Here is an 18,167-nt window from a genome sequence, read left to right as displayed (position 1 = left end):
GGGCTGCCGGCCGTGCGGACCTAAGGTGGTGCCTGAGGCCATCCCAGAATAAACAGAGTGGCCTGAGCCACTGCTATTACGAAGTACATGCCACCTTGGCTGGGTCAGGGCCGGGGACGCTCTTTTTATAAGAGGTCATAGGCTAGGGCACCAGCAGGAGGGTTGCCTTTGGTTCACCCTCGGGCCTCTCTGGAAGGCCCTGGCTCCTTCCCTGCCTCGCACTGCTTCGCCCCCCAGACCTGATGGGAAAGTCCTAGTCCGCTGAACTACGAACCATGCCTGACAACCCCGGGTTTGCTAGACTTGGGTTTTGAGAATGCCTTTCTTACCTGGGGAGGATGTACCTGCTCGCTGGAATCGGATGAGAATTTAAATCTATCCTTCCACTCACCAAAAAGCCTTTGAGTGTCCACCGTGTGCCGGGCTTTGGGGATCTGAGCAGGCAAGAGTTCTCTCAGACTGTGGCTCTCAAACCTTTGGACCCAGGCCCACAGTAAGCAGCAACGTACATCACAACCCAGTACACACAAACACACGCACATTTGTATGTATTCTTTGTACACATGACGTACTAGGATATTTTCTATTTTAATTTTTTAAGTTTATTTATTTATTTTGAGAGAGACAGAGGGCAGGAGAGGGGCAGAGAGGGAGACAGAGACTCCCAAGGAAGCTCTGCACAGTCAGCGCAGAGCCTGATGCGGGGCTCGAAGTCACGAACCGTGAGATCATGACCTGAGCAGAAATCGAGAGTCGGACGCTTAACCGACTGAGCCACCTAGGTGTCCCTATTTAATTTTTAAAAATCCTGGTTGCTAGGCACTGAGTGGATTTCACAACCCTCGTGAAGTTTGGGACCAACCATTGATAGATCGTTGTCCTAAGCAGCCTTCCCTGACCAACCTCCTCCCGTCCCCTCTGTCTCCTGCTCCTTTGGGTTAGGTGTCTCTCCTCCATGCCCCACCAGCCTCCCTAACAGCACTTAGCCCATAACTGCGGAAGCATCTTTATTTGGCTAGCTCCCCTGCTAGACCAGCAGCTTCTTGAGGGCAGGGACCAGGTGACTATGTCTGATTTATCACCGGGTCCCCCAGCACCTCACATAGGTCCCCAGACTTGGAGCTGATTAAATGTTTATGGAAGAAAAGCAGGTGGGCAGGCAGAGGACCTGCCTACAAGCCCCTCATATTCTTCAACAAATTATACAATATTCAGTCCCTGGCACGTCCCCAGACAACTTATTATTGTGAATAGTAAAAACAATCCATTGTATTTCTCCACACCTCCCAAGTTTTCAAAGCTGCTTAAGCTTTGAAAAGCTTAAAAGCTGACGCATCAAAGGTCTCAAAGCAGCAACCCTCTGGCCCAATCTGGTCTGCATGGTCTGTGCTTGGCTGGCCTGTGTACCTACTTGGGGCATGTACCGCCCAGGTCCCCACCACTCCCTGCTGTCCGAGCCCCAGTGGCGTCAGTCATTTCTGGTGCCCACCTTAAAGCTTTTGGGCTCAGGAGCACTGCATCTCAGGTGGACTTCCCACACATCCAGTGAGCTGAGAACGCGTGTGGCCTGGCGTTAGGGAACTAGGTCTCCAGTAGTGAATGGCAGACTACAGACTGCTGGAGGTGAGGCTGGATGCAAACCCGCTCCCATCTCACTGCAGGTCCGGTGGTCTTCCTACTGCACTTTGCTGCTGCCTTTGTTGGGACCATAGAACCATAAGAGGTAGCAACTCAATGCAGGCAGTATTTCCAATCAATACAGCAGACACGAAGCAAAATAGAGACGGAGCTAGGACTTGCCTCCCATGGGAAACTGGGAGAGGTCAGAGAGAGAGCCTGGTGTGGTGGTTAAAAGCCCAGGATCTGGAATCCACACCTCTGGCCGCCCTCTGGTCCTGGATCCACCACTGGCTAGCTTATTCCTTGTCTCCTTTTGGAGGCTCAGTTTCCTCATCTGTAAAATGGGCCTTCTAGTAGTACTTAATCTGGAGGTTAGGGAAAATGAGATTGACTGTGTAAGACACCTGGCCCAGTGTTCGTGTCCTGTGGTTGGCGGTTGTGACTGGTATCATGGTGATTACTGACTCAGGCTGGAGGAGAGGGAGGCCCTGGGATTTGCTGAGGTTTCTCTGGGTGCTGGAGAGACAAGGAGGCTGCCAGGAGAAACGAGCCTGGATGTGCCACATCTGTCTGCCTCCTTGGGGGTTTTGCTTGGGAAACGAAATACTGCCGAAACACTGGGCCCTGCAGGCCCTTGACTGTGGCCTTTAGAGCCTCCCGGCTCATCTTTCACCGTCCTGTCTCTTCCACCCCATGTTCCAGCTCAGCCAGACGAGCTGCTTCCACCGATAAACACACCTGTGTTCTTCTTACCTCATGTCCTCCCCCAGCCCAGGATGCCCTTCCCCCTCCTCTCCACCTGCCACGGTCCTCCACACCTCTCTGTGGTTGGCACGTGACAGGAGGCCACGGAAGAATGGCATGGGATGCTCCCGGAACATCCACAGCTCAGGGAATGTAGGGGACCCTTGCCAGCCCCTTGCTAAGCACCGTACCTGCTTATCTCCTCTGCTCTTTCCTGCCATCCCAAGTGGGTCATTCTTAGGAGCCTCGGTTTGCAATGAGGACTCCTGGTCTTAGATAGGTTGATACGTTGCCCCCGGTCAGACAGCCAGCCGGTGACAGAGTCGGAGACGAACCCAACTCTTGCCCACATTCTGTTCGTCTTGGCTTTGTGTCCTGGTTTATTCTTTACTCGGTCATCTCCCTTCCTTGACAGAGCCATGGCTCATTCATAGTTGTTCCTGCAGGAAGCCCAGGCCCTGCCCCCCGCTGGAGCTCTGCAATGTTCCTAAATGAACGAAAAGGTCCATTGTAGAGTCTTAAGACAAAAACACCACCGTCCCCAAAGTGAGATGCTACGTTATTTGATAAAGGGTCCTTTACACACTGTGGGCCAATAAGGAAGCATTCGAAGATACTGGGGATAATTACCCTTAATATGGTGGGAAATTGGGAGATTAACCCTTACCCTCCTCCCCGTCCCTGTCATTCTGTTCAGGAAGGATAAGCCAGGGCCACGTTAGCGGTTTGTATGTGTGTCTCTTCGTGTGGCTGTGGCTTGCCTCCACGTTACTGGTAGGAATCATTTGCAAAATAACTGCACCACTAATCCTTATTCCCTCCCTGCAATTAATGACACCCCATGCGAGTGTCTCAGATGAAAGGCACATTATTAATATTCAAAGGAAAAAACCCTCGTAACCATTTTAACATATACAACTAACAATGAACTAAATTTGCTTTGTGGAAGACAGAGAGTGAGCATCCCAAATTAGTTTATGTAAAAGCTGAAATTCTTCCCCGAAAGGTCTCAGTACCATCCTCAAAGAATATCCTGATCATCAGAAATGCCGTCAAGATTCCCGCCAACATTATCCCCTTTGTTGTCTGAAATGTCGAATCAAGCACATCTGGCAAATGTCCTAGAGCTCACAAATCTTTCAAACAGCGTATAATTCCCAATGGTTAAAGAGATAACGCCACCGCTTAATCGTTCTGCTCTTCAAAATAGCACCAACTTTCCTTCAATCAGAAACAATGGCCTTGGCTTCTTAAAAATATCACATACCAGTGATTATTTGCAGAGAGGGCCCCTTTGCGTTTGAACCTGTGGGTTCCAGACAGAATTCAAAATCAGGATCACAAGCCTCATTTGAATGTGTGCTCAGTTAAATGGACAACAGGGGGAGGAGTATGGATTGGGGTCCAAAAAAGAGACCTGGTCTGTGTGATCTGGAGTCTTGGGGAGGTGACGGCTGGCTTCCCCCTCACGCTATGGTGATGCGGTGAGCTGTGACATTGACTGAGCATTTACCATGCCCCAGACACCCAGCTAAGAGAGCGGGGAGTGTTGCCGTGATCCCTGCTTGACAAGTGCGGAAACGGAGGCTCGGAACTGAGGCTAGAGAATTTCCCCCAGGAAATGGCAGGAACCAGGATTCACATTCGGGCTCATCTGCCTCCAGAGGTTTTCCTCTTCTCCCCACTTTACCAGGCCAGCTCCCAGGTCATCTGTCCAAAGAGGCATTGGTGAAGAGCTCCCAAACATTGTTTATCTACTTCCCACCCACCTTTAGAAGGGTTGCAGAGCGAACACTTGGTCTTCCAACATTCCTCTGGCATTATTTTTTTTAACTTTTACTTATTTTTGAGAGACAGAGAGAGACGGAGCATGAATGAGGGAGGAGCAGAGAGAGGGGGAGGCAAGAATCCAAAGCAGGCTCTGAGCTGTCAGCACAGAGCCCGACATGGGGCTTAAACCTACAAACTGTGAGATCATGACCTGAGCCGAAGTCAGACGCTTAACCAACTGAGCCACCCAGGTGCTCCTCCTCTGGAGTTATTAAACAGTTAAAAATTGGAAGCATCCCAGATGTCTAAGAGGAGGGAACTGAGTAAATAACACAAGGTGTATTCTTATAATATACACAGTGCAGTCACTAAAATGGCAGTCAAGTAATGGATCCACTGAGATATGAAGGTACCTTATTTTATTTCTGGAGGAAAAGCAGGATAATAAAAACAACCGGCATTTCCTGAGTGCTTCCTATGTTCCAGGCACCGGTTTGAGCATGTCACGCCATTTATTTTATTTTGTTTCATCTAATCCACACGGTAACCCTGTGAAATGGTCGTCTCCATTACTCCCACTTTGCGGATGGAGAAGGCGAGGTGAAATGCTTTGCCTGAAGTTACACAGGCCTGGAACTTGACCCCAGGTCTAGCTGACTCAAAGCTAAAGATGGCAACTGAGCGCGTTCTGGAGTTTCCTAGTGGAAAGAAAGAAAGAAAGAAAGAAAGAAAGAAAGAAAGAAAGGAAGAAAGAAAGAAAGAAAGAAAGAAAGAAAGAAAGAAAGAAAGGAAGGAAGGAAGGAAGGAAGGAAGGAAGGAAGGAAGGAAGGAAGGAAGGAAGAAAGAAAAGAAAGAAAGCGAGAAAGAAAGAAAGAAAGAGGAAGGAAGGAAGAGGAAGAAAGAAAGAAAGAGAAAGAAAGAAAGAAAGAAAGAAAGAAAGAAAGAAAGAAAGAAAGAAAGAAAGAAAGAAAGAAAGAAAGAAAGAAAGAAAGAAAGAAAGAACCGGGAACCTTCCTTGTGACATGGCAGTGGTGGTCTTTTCCCCCTAAGATCGTTCTCCGCCCACTTCTTTGCTCCAAAACTGGCCAAAGAGCAAGACTTTCAGGGCCACGGACAAACCAAGACTAATTTCGAGGCCACTGTCTTCACCTGACAGGTGAGAAACCTGGGACCTGCAGAGGGTAAGTCACCTGCAGGGCCTGCTCAGCCCACGCATGGTAGTGTCCTGCCAAGGCCCCGCTCTCACTGACAGCCAGACCTCCTTCCACAGCAGACCGCGGCTGCCTGTCCACGATGCTTCTCCTGTGGTCTCGGCAAAATGGCCCAGTGAGTCTCCAGCACAGGCCCTCCCGCCGTCATCTCTCTGCGACACAAAAGGCAATTTGCCCAAATGTTATAATCACCTGGAGGCTGGCACGCAGGGGCATCCCTGCCTTATCTGTGGTATTGTTAGCAGCGCCATAATGACAGCTTTGTGGGGGGATAATATCACACTTGTAACTGCCAAATAAAATGCCTGCACAGATCACACATCCCTGCCAGCAGACTCGGGCATCTGCTTTAAGCAGAAAGGGGAGGAAGGGAAGTGATGAGCATTGAAAGCCTCTCCTGGGCCAGGGATTTGCCACATCCTGATCCTTTGAGGAATATATCATCACCTCTATTTGGCAGCTGGGGAAACTGAGGCTCACTGACGGATGCAGCTAGTAAAGGAGGGACTCAGAATTTGAACCCAGGCCTCTCTGACACCAGAGGCCCTACTCTGGACTAGGATAGGCTGTGGCCTTTTCTGAATCTTGAACCCGTCTGAGAGCCAGTCAAAGCTATAGAACTCCCCAGAGACATACACGTGAACCCACCCACAGAATTTTGCCTACAGAGGGCGGAGTCAGCTCCGGGGAGGTCTAGGCTCCAGGACTAACAGCCTGCCTGGATTACTGCCTCTCCCTGAGCTGTGAGAATTGCCCATTGCCCCCTCTGTCCCCACCCCAATTCCAAGGGCCCTGGAAATTCCCCTTCCAGCCCTCGTGCCCATCAGATTCTGGTAACAATAAGTCCCCCACCCCCACAGCAACCTCCTGGAGGCATCCAAAGGACACAGCTTCCCCTTCCGTGGCTGGAGTCATCCCCAGGGTTGGCCAGCGTAATGGTTTGTTTTGTCTCCTTTAATAGAAGTGAGAGCAAGGCCAGAGCCCAGGGGGCAGGACCTTCGTGTACCTTCCTCAGCCCAAGCTCTGGAACGTGAGGCAGTTGGCTGAAAATCCTGCTTGACCTCCTAGAAAAGGATGCAGGTTTCCAAGCAGGGCTTTAGAATTGGACCGTCAGACCCCTGCTCTGCCATCTATGTGATCTAGAGCTCGTCTCTTCTCTGAACACTGGTTTCCTCCTCTGAAAAGTCTGGGGAGAATAGGACCTTCCTTACAGGGTTGTGGTGAACATTACTGAAATGACACAGGGGACACAGCAAAAGCTGTGCCTGGCCCATGAGGAGCTTAAATTACTGCAGGGTGATTACTCACACCCTGGGGTGGGGGGGAATGTTGACGGTGGGGGGGGTCCTAACTCCATGCCCAAAGGGCGGAGCTGGCATCTCAGAGGCTAACTGTCCTCTGGCCTCCTCCCACCTGCTTCCGATGTAGATTTCAAGACTGGGCTGGAGGCCTGCAGGTCCCAGGATCTCTCTATCCAGCCCTTGGCATCATTCCTCATCCTCATCATTTCTTATCCACCTGGAGCCCAACACTTCTACGATTCCCCCCAGGCACGGGTCTTCACCGACCCTCTGCTGATACCAGGGTCTCGCTGGGGAGCCAGACTCTGCGTCTGCCCCTCCGAACCAGCATGGGGCAGGGGAGGAAGCCGAGGCATGCACAGTCACAAGATCTGGATGGGTGCTGTCTGGACAGAAGCCCAGGGCCTTTAAGGAGCCTAAGTGTACAAAAGACTGTAGCGGACCTCCTACCCCTCAAAATATAGTTCAGAAATCAGAATCACATAAACCATAAAATAAGTGTCTGGAAAGAAGTCCAGCAAAATTCTGTATTCCTATGGGGTTTATGTTCATGTTTAATTCGAAATGTCACATACGAGGTTCTTTCTCCCAAACGCTGGGAGCGCCCCTGTTTCACTGCTTCCAGGAGCCAGAAGCAGTGTGCCTGAGGAGCTGAGCACCAGCGTGCCCCAAGTGTAGTTGAGATGCTGTCCTGAAAAAGGTGGTGTTTGGCTAGGCCTTAAAGGATGGGAGATGGATTTTGCTGATGGAAGGGAAGGAACAAAGCACAGAGATGCAGGGACACCGGGTGCTCCAGACGGAGCACCTGAGACTGGCTCTTGCGTTGGGCGACAGAGGACGAGTCAAGGGAGGACTCCCTCGAGTGGTGATGGACAGACTGGGCTTTGACAGGTATGTAGGAATACATCCTTGCTGGGCATTCAAGGCGCGGGGACCCAGTGCAGGGTGGAGAGAGCCTTGAATGCCATCCTTCAGACAGTGAGGGCTAAAGGCATGGCAGTTACACAGACATTTGTCAGGGAAGTGCATAGTGGCCGAGGGCTGCAGGTCTGGTGATAAGACTTGGGTATGCCCCTGTGCCCACCCAGTGGCTGAGGGAGCTTGGGCAGACGACATCACCTCTCTGAGCCTCAGATCCTCACCCGTCAAACAGGGATAACAGTGACTTTGCAAGATTCCTGTGAGGATTGAGCTCTAGTCTGCTACTGAGTCCTGCAGATAACCTTGACACCCTGCTGGCTGCCCCCACTGGCAAAGCCTTAATTCAGCCCTTAGCATCTGCCAGCTGGAGGACAGAAGTCCCAACCGCCAGGCCTGTCCCCTGCACACAGCTGGAGAGCAGGAGTCAGAGCAAAGACTACAGGCCCAAGGCTAACTGAGTGACCTTGGCCTTGGCACATTGTTTCCCTGAGTGGCCTGTGTACGGTGGCTGGGCGTCATGAACACAAATCACAAATTTGATTACGGGTGCTTGAAAGCCAGAAGTGGGGCAGCAAGAGGAATGGAAATACAAGCTGTGGTGGTGGCTCGGCACCCTCCCTCCACTCGCTCACTGGGGATGTGGGGAGACGTGAATCTGCGGGTCTCTGGCCCCATGTGCCTCCTGCCGCCATGTGATCACCTTGCCACACACAGGATGATTCTAGTATTCAGGGATACGTATTTTTTAACCAGTTGTCTGTGCTTTTGGGCCTCGACAGTTGTCTGTGCTTTTGGGCCTCGACAGCAGAAAGGACTCTCTCTTCCAACAGTGTCAGAATGCCAACTTCTTGGTGCTTACTGCGATGTCCTTCCCCAGCACGGGGCCTATCTAAGGGATTCCCAAGGGTCGTTATAGCTCAGGGCACTTTTCCCTTCAGCGACCGAATGGAACACCTAAAACTCCTACCTGAGACAGCACCAGCTGTGCCTACGACAGATGTTTACGAGAACTGCGTGTGATCAGGCACGCAAGGTGCAGGACTCAGCATGTAGCTAGCACGTGGAAATGCTCCCTAACTCCAGGTGGCCGTACTCCTGGGACTCCCCTCTCCCAGGCACAGCCCTAATCCAGCCCTAAGCCTGACTTTGGAGGCCTCACCCCCCTCATTTGAACATATTAAGACAAAATGTATCCACACCCCCACATTGAGTATGTATTTTTTGCTGTTAAAACTTTGAAAGGACTTTTAAAACTTTGCTTGGCAAATTATTGGACTATTAGCCTGGCTGTGACTTCTAGAGAGCCGTGTGCATACTGGAGAATTCTTGCAAAATGAGGACAGCAAGCCTACAAACTGATTTCAAGTGTAATAAAATTGTTTTGATTTCTAAATTTAATAATTAAGCCTGAATGCATTAATCATAACATTAATTTCAGTTTTGCATCTTCTCTTTATTTTAGAGTCAGTTGTTCTCTCCAAACCTCTCACATTTGAATAGGCCTTGAAAAGCTGTGGGTGCTGGGCCCTGTGTCTCTAGTTCCCCAGGGGGTGAAGCAGGCTGGTTTAATCCACCCCCCACCCTTGACCCCTCCACCCACCCAGCCCAGAATATGCTCTTTTCCAGAGAAAACCAAGAGCGGCCCCAAGGTCTCCCCTCATGCCCCTTGGCGGGCTCTGCCTGGGCAATGACCCCTTAGTCAATATTGGCCATACCATGGCCTTGGCCTCTGGCCACCAGCCCTGCCAAGCAAAGTTCAAAGCCTCTTTCTTGTCAGGAGTTGTGCCGAGGAGGAGGTGCGGGCGTTGCCACCCTCACTGCGGGCCCTGGCTTTGCTCAGGGCCTTGGCCCTGCCCCACAGGCTCTCAGAGCCCTGCATTTGCACAGAGGGTGGGGCCGAGCTTTGAGGGCGGCACTGCCCACTGGCTGGGGCGCCAGGGTTACCAGGCACCTCCCACCCCCCGCCTGGAACCACAGTTCACCCAGGGGCCAAGTGAGAGTGGGTGATGACCCCAGGAAAAGAGGGTAACCCTGATGACAGAGCCCGACACTGGACGAGCACTGGGCTGTCACCAAGGGATGGATGTGCCCCCTCCCTTAGCACCTGATCAAGCACACGCTGACTTCAGGTAGTCACACGCTGCCACTCACCCAGCCAGACACCGAGCACCTCAGGCACAGCCACGTGCACACTCACAGCGCACACCTATTCACGCTTGCACATGCCCATTTGTGGCCGTGCACACACAGCCCGAGTGTGGCTTTTGCACCAGCACAGTGAACCCTTCCCCTCTGCCCTGGCAGATGAAGTGGGGCGATTTATTTCCCCTTCGAGTCTCAGTTTCTTGTCTTCAATGGGGACGCCCTGTGTCACTCACTTCCCACAGAACCAGGCACCTCCTAGGTGCTCTGCCAGTGTGAGCCTCCTCCCCTCTCCTGAGGCTAAGGTGCCTGGTTTCATCTTGGTCCCCTCCCTTTCCCAGCGGGAGGGAGCTGCATAGCCACTGACCGCAGGTGTGCTAAACCCAAAGGCACGCCAAGAGGTAGCAGAATCCGGCTTGTGGGCGCCCGATAGCCCGCATCCACCCATTTGCCCTCCCTGGGCTCACCTGCCCCAGCCTGCCCGCCTCACTTTGAACAAAAATCATTAGCTGAGCTGTGCTTCTTGATCCTTATGATGCTGATCCTTGTGTAAAGACCTCCTCCGCCTCTCCCCCCAGGTCCTCCCTTCATCCCCGCTGGGAACCAGAAATCCCAGGGTGTTCTGAGAGAGTCACTTAAGAACACTCTCTTGAAGGCATGCAGTTAGGGAATGAAGGCCCATCAAATGGTGACCATGGCTCCTACTTCCTGGGTGCCAACCTGCTGCCTTTCATCCTGGCTCTGCAGGAGGTCTGATTAAGCCCCCTGTACAGACAAGGAGCCCAGCTCAGAGAGGGAGAGTGGCTCATCCAGGTCACCCAGCAAGTTGGCGACGGGGCTCAGCAGTGGACCCAGAACTCCTTCCGGCCTATGCCGTGCTGTCGCGCGAACCCTGAAGTCTCACCTCGCAAAGACAAGTCGTGGCTTTCTTTTGGTTTTTGGCATTTTCTGCGTACCAGGCACCGTGCTAAGCACTTTTCAGGAATGAGCCCAAGTAAACCTCACAGGAAGTCTTCCAGCAGGCACTTTGTAGAGAAGGAAATGAGACCCAGAGAGGTGTGAGGCCACCTGCCTGAGGTCACAGGGCTAGTGGCAGCCAAGCTCCAGTGCCCGGGCCCTTAACCGCCATGCTGCCTCCTCCCCGCCAGCCATCTGGGGGCTCCTATTGCCCTCATCTGTTGGGACATCTTCGGGATCTCTTCTCTCCCTGCACCGCGCTGACCAACGGATTGCACTGATGACACCCTCAGTGACCTGGGCCCTGCCTGTGGCCTGTGCGGGCCTGTGCCTCCCCGCACTGGGAGGCAGGCCCCAGGCCAGCCAGGGCTTTGAGCTTCCTCAGTGTGGTTGGTGCCCCGATATGAGCCCAGGCAACCCATCCTTCCTGTGCAGTGGAGCTGCTCCATCTGTGGCCTCAAGACAACCAAGACAAGAAAGGAATCAGCAGCCTTGGTCTTGCACTTTGGCATATCTGCTTTGCCCACTCAGGAGCTCCATTTGCTGAGGGTGGAGAAGAAATTCTTCCCCCTTTGTCCAAATCCCGCAGGGTAAGCCTACCGCTTTTATGTCCCCAACTTTACACTTCTTTATTCATTCGTTCACCATATATTTATTAAGTACTTTTAGAGTGCCCGGCCCACCCCCGGCTCTGAGGACCAGGAGTGCCTGGGTCACAACTGCCCCAGGCTGGCGTGGGCGACCATGAACCTCAGCCAGGGTCAGGGAAGGTGACATCCAGGCAGGGCCCGGAGGGGTGGACGACAGCCAGGAGGGCGCTGGGCCCAGCCACACACATCCACAAGCGGCCTTAAGTCTGGAGTGTGGTGGCACTGAAAGAAAGCTGTGTTCACCAGGCAACTCCAACTTCACAGCCCCGTCCTGCGCACATGGCCTTTAGTGTGCTGAGGCACTTCTTTGAAAGAAATCCTGGAGTCGACATTTATATTGTGTTTGTTTGTGTCACAAGCATTAATTTGTTCAATATACATATTTAAACCACGCTGCAATTTTTGTTCTCACATCTAGGCCTTTCTTTTATATGCGCTAAGGTCCCAAAATGGAGGGAGTGCTTTGAGAGGCCCTGCCCCTGCACCAGGTCCTGTGAGGAAGGGTGTCCCCAGCCCTGAGCAGCAGGCACACCGGCACAGAGGCCCTGCTGTGCACGCACACATGGCCCACTGCAGCACAACAGGATGGCTGCATTTTGCAGGGTGAGGCAGGCCTGGGAGGGAGGCTGTCTGGAGAGCAGGAAGACCTGGATGGGGGGCCTTGAAGTCCAGGTGAAGGAGTGCGGAGCCTTTCCAGGCAAGGCTTCTCAGCAAGGGCGTTCAGGGTCAGATTTGGCATCTCTCTTGCCAAATGTTCCTTTTCTTCTCTATAAGAAGCCCGGTTCTCCTAAGGATTGGTGAGATTCCTCAGGGGGTGGCGGTAGGTGGGAGGGGGTCACAGGTGGCAGTGAGGTCACTTCTAAAGCTTCAGACCAGAATAAAGAAATTTTGCTGCCCCAAAGGCAGACAGACCTGAACCTGAAGAGTGTCTGAGTCAAGGCTTTGGGCAACACCCCCTGCTGGGTCTCAGTCCCTTGTCCCCCTAGCACTGGGCACATGGCGGCCACAGGATTGGCTCATCCATCCATCCATCGATCCATCCATCCATCCATCCATCCATCGAACAGATATGGACTAAGCACCTCCAATACTGCACACTTGTAATCTAAGCACTGGCAATACCACCAAACAAGGAGAGGAGGCTCCTGGTTTCATGGGAGCCCGCAGTTTGGATGGGGGACACCGACAACATACGAATAAACAAGAAAGAGGGGCGTTGCTATAAAGAAAAGAAAGTGAAGAGGGGACACAGGCAGTTACACTGAGATCACGGAGGAAGTGACATTCGAGCTGAGACCTGGGTGCCAAGAAATAGATGCTCAGGGAAAGTTTGCAAGTCAAAGCTACTCTTTTGTTGTTGTTTTTTTGCTCTCTTCCCTGTACTGTCCTGTAGGGAGGAGGTCACTCTGCAGCCCACACCTGAGGAGTGGGGAATTACGCCCCACCTCCTTGAGGGCAGAGTTTTCACGTAAATTATTTGGAACTCTGCTCAGGAAATGTATCTACTCTTCAATTTTTATGCATTTTTACCAGTATTTTAACGCTTATGCTTGCACTTTGGAGAAATTCAAGAGCCCCACTGGCATTTCTAGGAACCTAGAAATACTTTATTTCAGTTACCAAAATGTAGGAAATTAGCAAGGCATTAAATTGGAGGGTAGGAAAAGAGACTGTCTGTTTTTATCTTTTCTATTGTCAATACACATTAAGAAGATTTGAGAAATACCCTTAACAGAAGAGCCTCTCCCATCACCCTGTTCAGAGATGCCTGTTAGTCACATTCAATGTATTATTTTTAATTTGTCTCTTGTGCACAGTTTTTACAGATTATACTGTCTATGTAATTTTGTTCCCTGCTTCTTCCCACCTTTTTTCTTTTGCTTTCTATCATATCAAAAACATTTCTATGTTGCTATACAGACTTCATAACTCTCCTTTTTCAATAGCTGCTAAATCACTGTGCCCTCTCCTCCCCCACCCTGCTACCAAACTTAGCATGATACCTGGCCCATAGTCTGCGTTTAGAAATGAGTTGTTAAATAAAGAATATACAACAAAATAATCATTCTTTTGTTTTAGAAACGTAGGTTATTTCAGTTTTCTTGATTCCAAATAATACTGAGACAAACAGATTATTCCCTTAGGATAGCATCCCGCAGTGGAATTAATGGGCCAACAAGGCCAAAACTTTCCAAGATAAATGCACCAAACCAGAAATCCCCCTCCCCTTCCCCACTGAACCACCGGCAATTGTGCCCAGGGTAATAATTTACAATTGATTAAAGAGTTTGCGGGGTGTATTTTTTTCCCCCATCCTCCCCCACCCACCCCGCTCCGCCGCCCTCTCCCCCTCCCCTCCTGCCAAAAAGGGGGGAAATTATCTGAGAAGGTGAAGATGTTCTCAGACAATCATATTAACATATTCCAACAATTGCAATTTGCAAAATAGTAATCACAACTCCCGGGATCTGGGAGGCATTAATCAAAGCTGCAGGTTTAATTCCATTTTAAATATTGATGAAATGTGCTTCGGCAGCCTCACCCTGGCGTGGCGGGGCCAGGGGAGCCTCGCGCAGCGCGAAGGAGGTGGAGGGAGGGTTGGTGAGCAGCTGCCTGGAGGGGAGGCATCTGTGATTCAAATTGGTGGCTGTGCCGCCAGGTAGAGAGCGAGAGGGGTAGTGAAGAGGCTGTTAAGTCCATTGCTGTCAATTTGTAACGATCAGGGAGGGGCCCGAGGGCTGGTTTAGCACAATAAACCCAGTTTGTCTGGTTTCAGGGGTTAGCACTGAAGAGCTTGCAGCTGCACTGATTCGAATAGCCCAGAGACTTCAGAACTGTAATTATCAACCAGGCTGCTCGCGGTGTGGCAAAAGTGGGCTTCACCAGCGCTTAACTCCTTGTGTGCCGCCGCTGTCCCCGCCCCCCCCCGGGGTGGGGGTGGGGGGTGTTGACAGCCACACGTGGAGTCCCAGGCAGCCTCCCCAGGGGAAACTGAGGCCCACTGGCTGCTTAGGGAGGGCCTCAAAGGCCAGAGCGTGCCAGGCAGCAAGGCTCTTTCCTTAGGTCACATACAGAGAAATAGTGGGGAGGGGGCAGAGGAGGCTAGCTCTGCGGCAGCCTCGCCTACTCTTATCACATCAGCCCTGGGGTGGGCAGGCTGGCTCTGGAGTCTGATGAGCCTTGGTTTGAATTCCACTGGCTGTGGACGTGGGGTAAGGCTCGTCACCTCTGTAAAATGGGGTAACCTCCCCTATCCTGCCGGGCTATCACAAAGACTCAATGAGATGGGTGTTTGTAAAGCATGGAGCACAGAGTAGGCTGTCAGTAAGCCCCCATTTCCCGGATCCTGGGCCTGGTGCTTTCGCAGAAGAGGAAGGGGGCAGGGGAGGGCAAGGTTTGGGCCGGCCCTCCAGGTTTGAGCTCTCAGGGAGTGCCCTTGTTCCCTGGCTACTGCCATTTGAAACTGAGGAGGATGGGTAGTCCCAGGTTCCCATCCCTTAGGTGGGAGGCAGGTAAGGAGAGGAGACAAGGCTGTTCCAGTGTTATAGCCCTGAGGAGAACTGCTTGAGGGCAGGGTTTTGGGCCAATTCTCTTTGTCCCCAGGACAAGACACCGAGGGGTGAGGGTGGGACAGCAGGCGGGCTGTGCCGGTGCTGTGAAAAGAACCCAGGCTTAGCAGGGAGTCTTGGTGAATGAAGTGTGTGCACGGATCCACGACCCACCACCCAGGTCCTAGACGTTCTCCCACAATCTGTGAAGGGGCGTGCCCAAGGGCGTTTGTCCCAGAGGCATTTCTGGTAACGGGAGGTGGAGGGGGGGAACCCTTGGATGTCCACCCCCGGAAGGGTGGATAGTAAAACGTCACAGAAGCCACCACAGAGTATTAGGCAGCAATAGGAAGCAAAGAGCTAGATGTACATTTAGCAACAAGAATAGATCTTGAAAACGTAGCGTTGAGTGAAAAAAACTAAGACACAATGAAACTCACAGCACAATGCCATTTATGGTGGTAAATTAAAGCCACATTGGTACACAAAACAACAACACACACTTTACAGAGCGGCATGCGTTTTTAGGGACGTATATCCCAACATTAAAGTGGGTCTCTGTCGTGGTTGGGGGAGGGGCTGGGCGTGGGCTTGAGGGATAATGGGGGGAGATCAGTCCCCAAAGGGCCTTCCCCGGCCCAGAGAGAGGGCTGTGGTGTGCTGGGGAATAAAGACTGGACTTCACTCTAAGGTTTAAAAAACAGCACAGCCTTTGCAGTCCGACAAACCGAGGCTCCCATTCTGGGTTCTCCCACACACCAACCTGTGGCTGCAGACAAGTGACCTGACCTCTCCGAGCCTGCTTATTCACCTGTAGAATGGCAGGGTTACTGCTGTCAGGGGATCACGAGGGTTAAATTAAGGGACACCAATGAGTGTAGGGCCCACAGGAACATCGGTTCCTCCTCTCTATTGCCCACCGAAAGGACGTGAGTCACCAGAGGTGTCAGGTTTTCCTGGGGAACCACGGGTTCTTAGAAGGGAACCCAGGGTTCCCTTCTCTGGGTTCTGGAAAAGCCAGAAAGGAAACAAAGCTCTGAAGCATCGGGCAGCTGGCACTACCGGCAAGGCCTGGACTGGATGTTCTGGGGGTGCGCTCTGTGGGTGTCAGACTGGTCACATTCCCAAGCAAGCTGCTGTCTGGGTGCCTGTCAGGGTTGCCCAGCTCAGAGTGGCCAGAAGACCTCATGCCTGCCTCTATCAGCACCATCCACCATCTGCAAACCCCTTTGTGTTCAATTTCCCCAAGACCAGGCATTTGTAGGCAACCGGAGGACTGTTTTAATGAAAGATCTGTTCCTTCCTAGCACGGAGCTAAAGAGACTGACCACCAAGGCCACCCACCCCATGCTGGAATGCACCTCAGTCCCGAGACCCTATCTGCAGGTCTCCCAAGGCAGAGAAGGCCCAGCAGACACCAGGCATGACCAGCTCTTCCTCTTTCCTTGCAGATGATGATGAGCACGAGTGGATCATCAAGACGTGTCGCAAGGGTTGGGACGAAATCGTGGGTCACCGACCCAAGCTGTGAGCTCTGCAGCTGCCCCCATGAGAGGTCTCCTCTACACCGCTGGCAGTGGCTGGCCCTGCGGGCAGCCTGAGGTTGCAGACCCTGACTTTCGACCCGGGAATAAAGCCTTTCTGCACTCAGTGGCCCCAAGCGTACTTTCTTGAGACCGTTTCTTAGAGAGGGGATCCTCATTTTACCAGCACCAAAATCACCTGGGCGGAAGTGCAAATTAGCTATTTCCGGGCCACACCGTAGACATGCTGGTCAGAGTCTCTGGGAATAGGGTCTAGCGATGTGCACTCCCAGCTGCATTCCCTGATGCACTCTTATTTCCCAGGTATTCCTCAACATCACCCCGAAGATCACATGTCAGCTGAAAACCAGAAGAGGAAGGGGTGGCACATTCCAGGGCCACACTTGGGTCACAGCATCCTGGATCTTTGCATAACTGTCCCTCCTTAGAGGCTGCTGCATTCAGCAGCCCACCCCACCCCCACTTTGTCCCTGGCTCACCAAGAGCTGCTAGAAGAAGGCAAGCCTGTGAAGGCTCTGACAAGGTCTGCAGGGGCAGGAAACTGACCCTCAAACCAGGGACCCTGAGTTGGCATGCTAGGCAGAGTTAGAAGTCAGAGGGCGGCCTGGGCACACTCAGCTGCACCATGGAGGGGTCCTGGGGGATTACCTCTCCCCTCTGGGGCAACAGTCACCTCTGTAGAATAATAGGGTTGAGCTCCACAGAGGTCTCCGAACGGTGTTTTGAAAACAGAAGGGACATTCATGGAAAGAAGTGCGCACACACACACACACACACACACACACACACACACAAAACTTTTTTCAAAGAAACACATATCTAAATCAACATTTGATAAATGGATTGGAAGAAGGGTGGAGAGGGGCGCCTGGGTGGCTCAGTCGGTCGAGCGTCCGACTTCAGCTCAGGTCATGAACTCGCGGTTTGTGGGTTCAAGCCCCACATCAGGCTCTGTGCTGACAGCTCAGAGCCTGGAGCCTCCTTTGGATTCTGTGTCTCCCTCTCTCCCTGCCTCTCCCCTGCTCATGGTCTGTCTCTGTCTCTCAAAAATAAATAAATGTTAAAAAAAAAAAAACCTGTATCATATTAAAAAAAAAAGGGGGTGGAGAGGGGCAGAGATGGGGTCTGGGATACTGAATGAAACAATAAAGATGGGTCCTGGGGCGCCTGGGTGGCTCAGTCGGTTAAGCATCCGACTTCGGCTGAGGTCACGATCTCACGGTCCATGAGTTCGAGCCCCGTGTCGGGCTCTGTGCTGACAGCTCAGAGCCTGGAGCCTGCTTGGGATTCTGTGTCTCCCTCTCTCTCTGCCCCTCCCCTGCTCCTGCTCTGTCTCTCTCAGTCCCAAAAATAAATAAACATTAAAAAAAAATAAAGACAGGTCCAGCAGGGGTGATGACCATGTACATCTTGAGCTGAGGTTTATGAACAACTCTCTGCAGGGCCGGGGGCAGGGGGGCTTGGGAAGCCTCTGCACTGGACAGGGCCACTCCACCCCCTTCCTCGAGAGCTTTGGTTTGAACCAACAGTTTGTTGCTAAAAGACAAGCTGGCAACGAGCAGAAAGATGCTCTGTCTGTCTCACTCCCCAGATTATGTGGTGGCTCTAGAACCCAATAGGCCAGTGTGAGACCCAGACTTGTATCGAAGCTGGAGCCTTGTCTCCCCGTCTCCCATCCCCTATTGCCTTCAATTCACCAGACCAAATTCTCCTGCACCTTCCAAATAGGCGCTTCTGCGCTTCTTTCCCCGGCCCCCAA

The 18,167-nt window shown here is 52.1% G+C and overlaps 1 protein-coding gene across 3 annotated transcripts in view; it reads left to right on the top strand.

Moving 5' to 3' along the window:
* MORN5 (MORN repeat containing 5) overlaps window positions 1-16,514 on the top strand; it is a 29,704-nt gene extending 13,190 nt beyond the window's left edge. For all 3 annotated transcript variants that reach the window (XM_058694268.1, XM_058694266.1, XM_058694267.1), the window contains one exon: window positions 16,316-16,514. Coding sequence is in view for 2 of the 3 variants with exons in the window: in XM_058694266.1 (XP_058550249.1) it covers window positions 16,316-16,395 (80 nt within the window). In the remaining variant the exon portion in view is untranslated. The remainder of the gene's footprint in view (window positions 1-16,315) is intronic.
* The last annotated feature ends 1,653 nt before the right edge of the window (window positions 16,515-18,167 follow it).

This window comes from Neofelis nebulosa, chromosome 12 (genome assembly GCF_028018385.1).
Source record: "Neofelis nebulosa isolate mNeoNeb1 chromosome 12, mNeoNeb1.pri, whole genome shotgun sequence".
In the NCBI taxonomy this organism is placed as follows: domain Eukaryota; kingdom Metazoa; phylum Chordata; class Mammalia; order Carnivora; family Felidae; genus Neofelis; species Neofelis nebulosa.
Note: the sequence above shows the minus strand (reverse complement) of the source record. Positions and strands in the feature narration are given on the sequence as shown.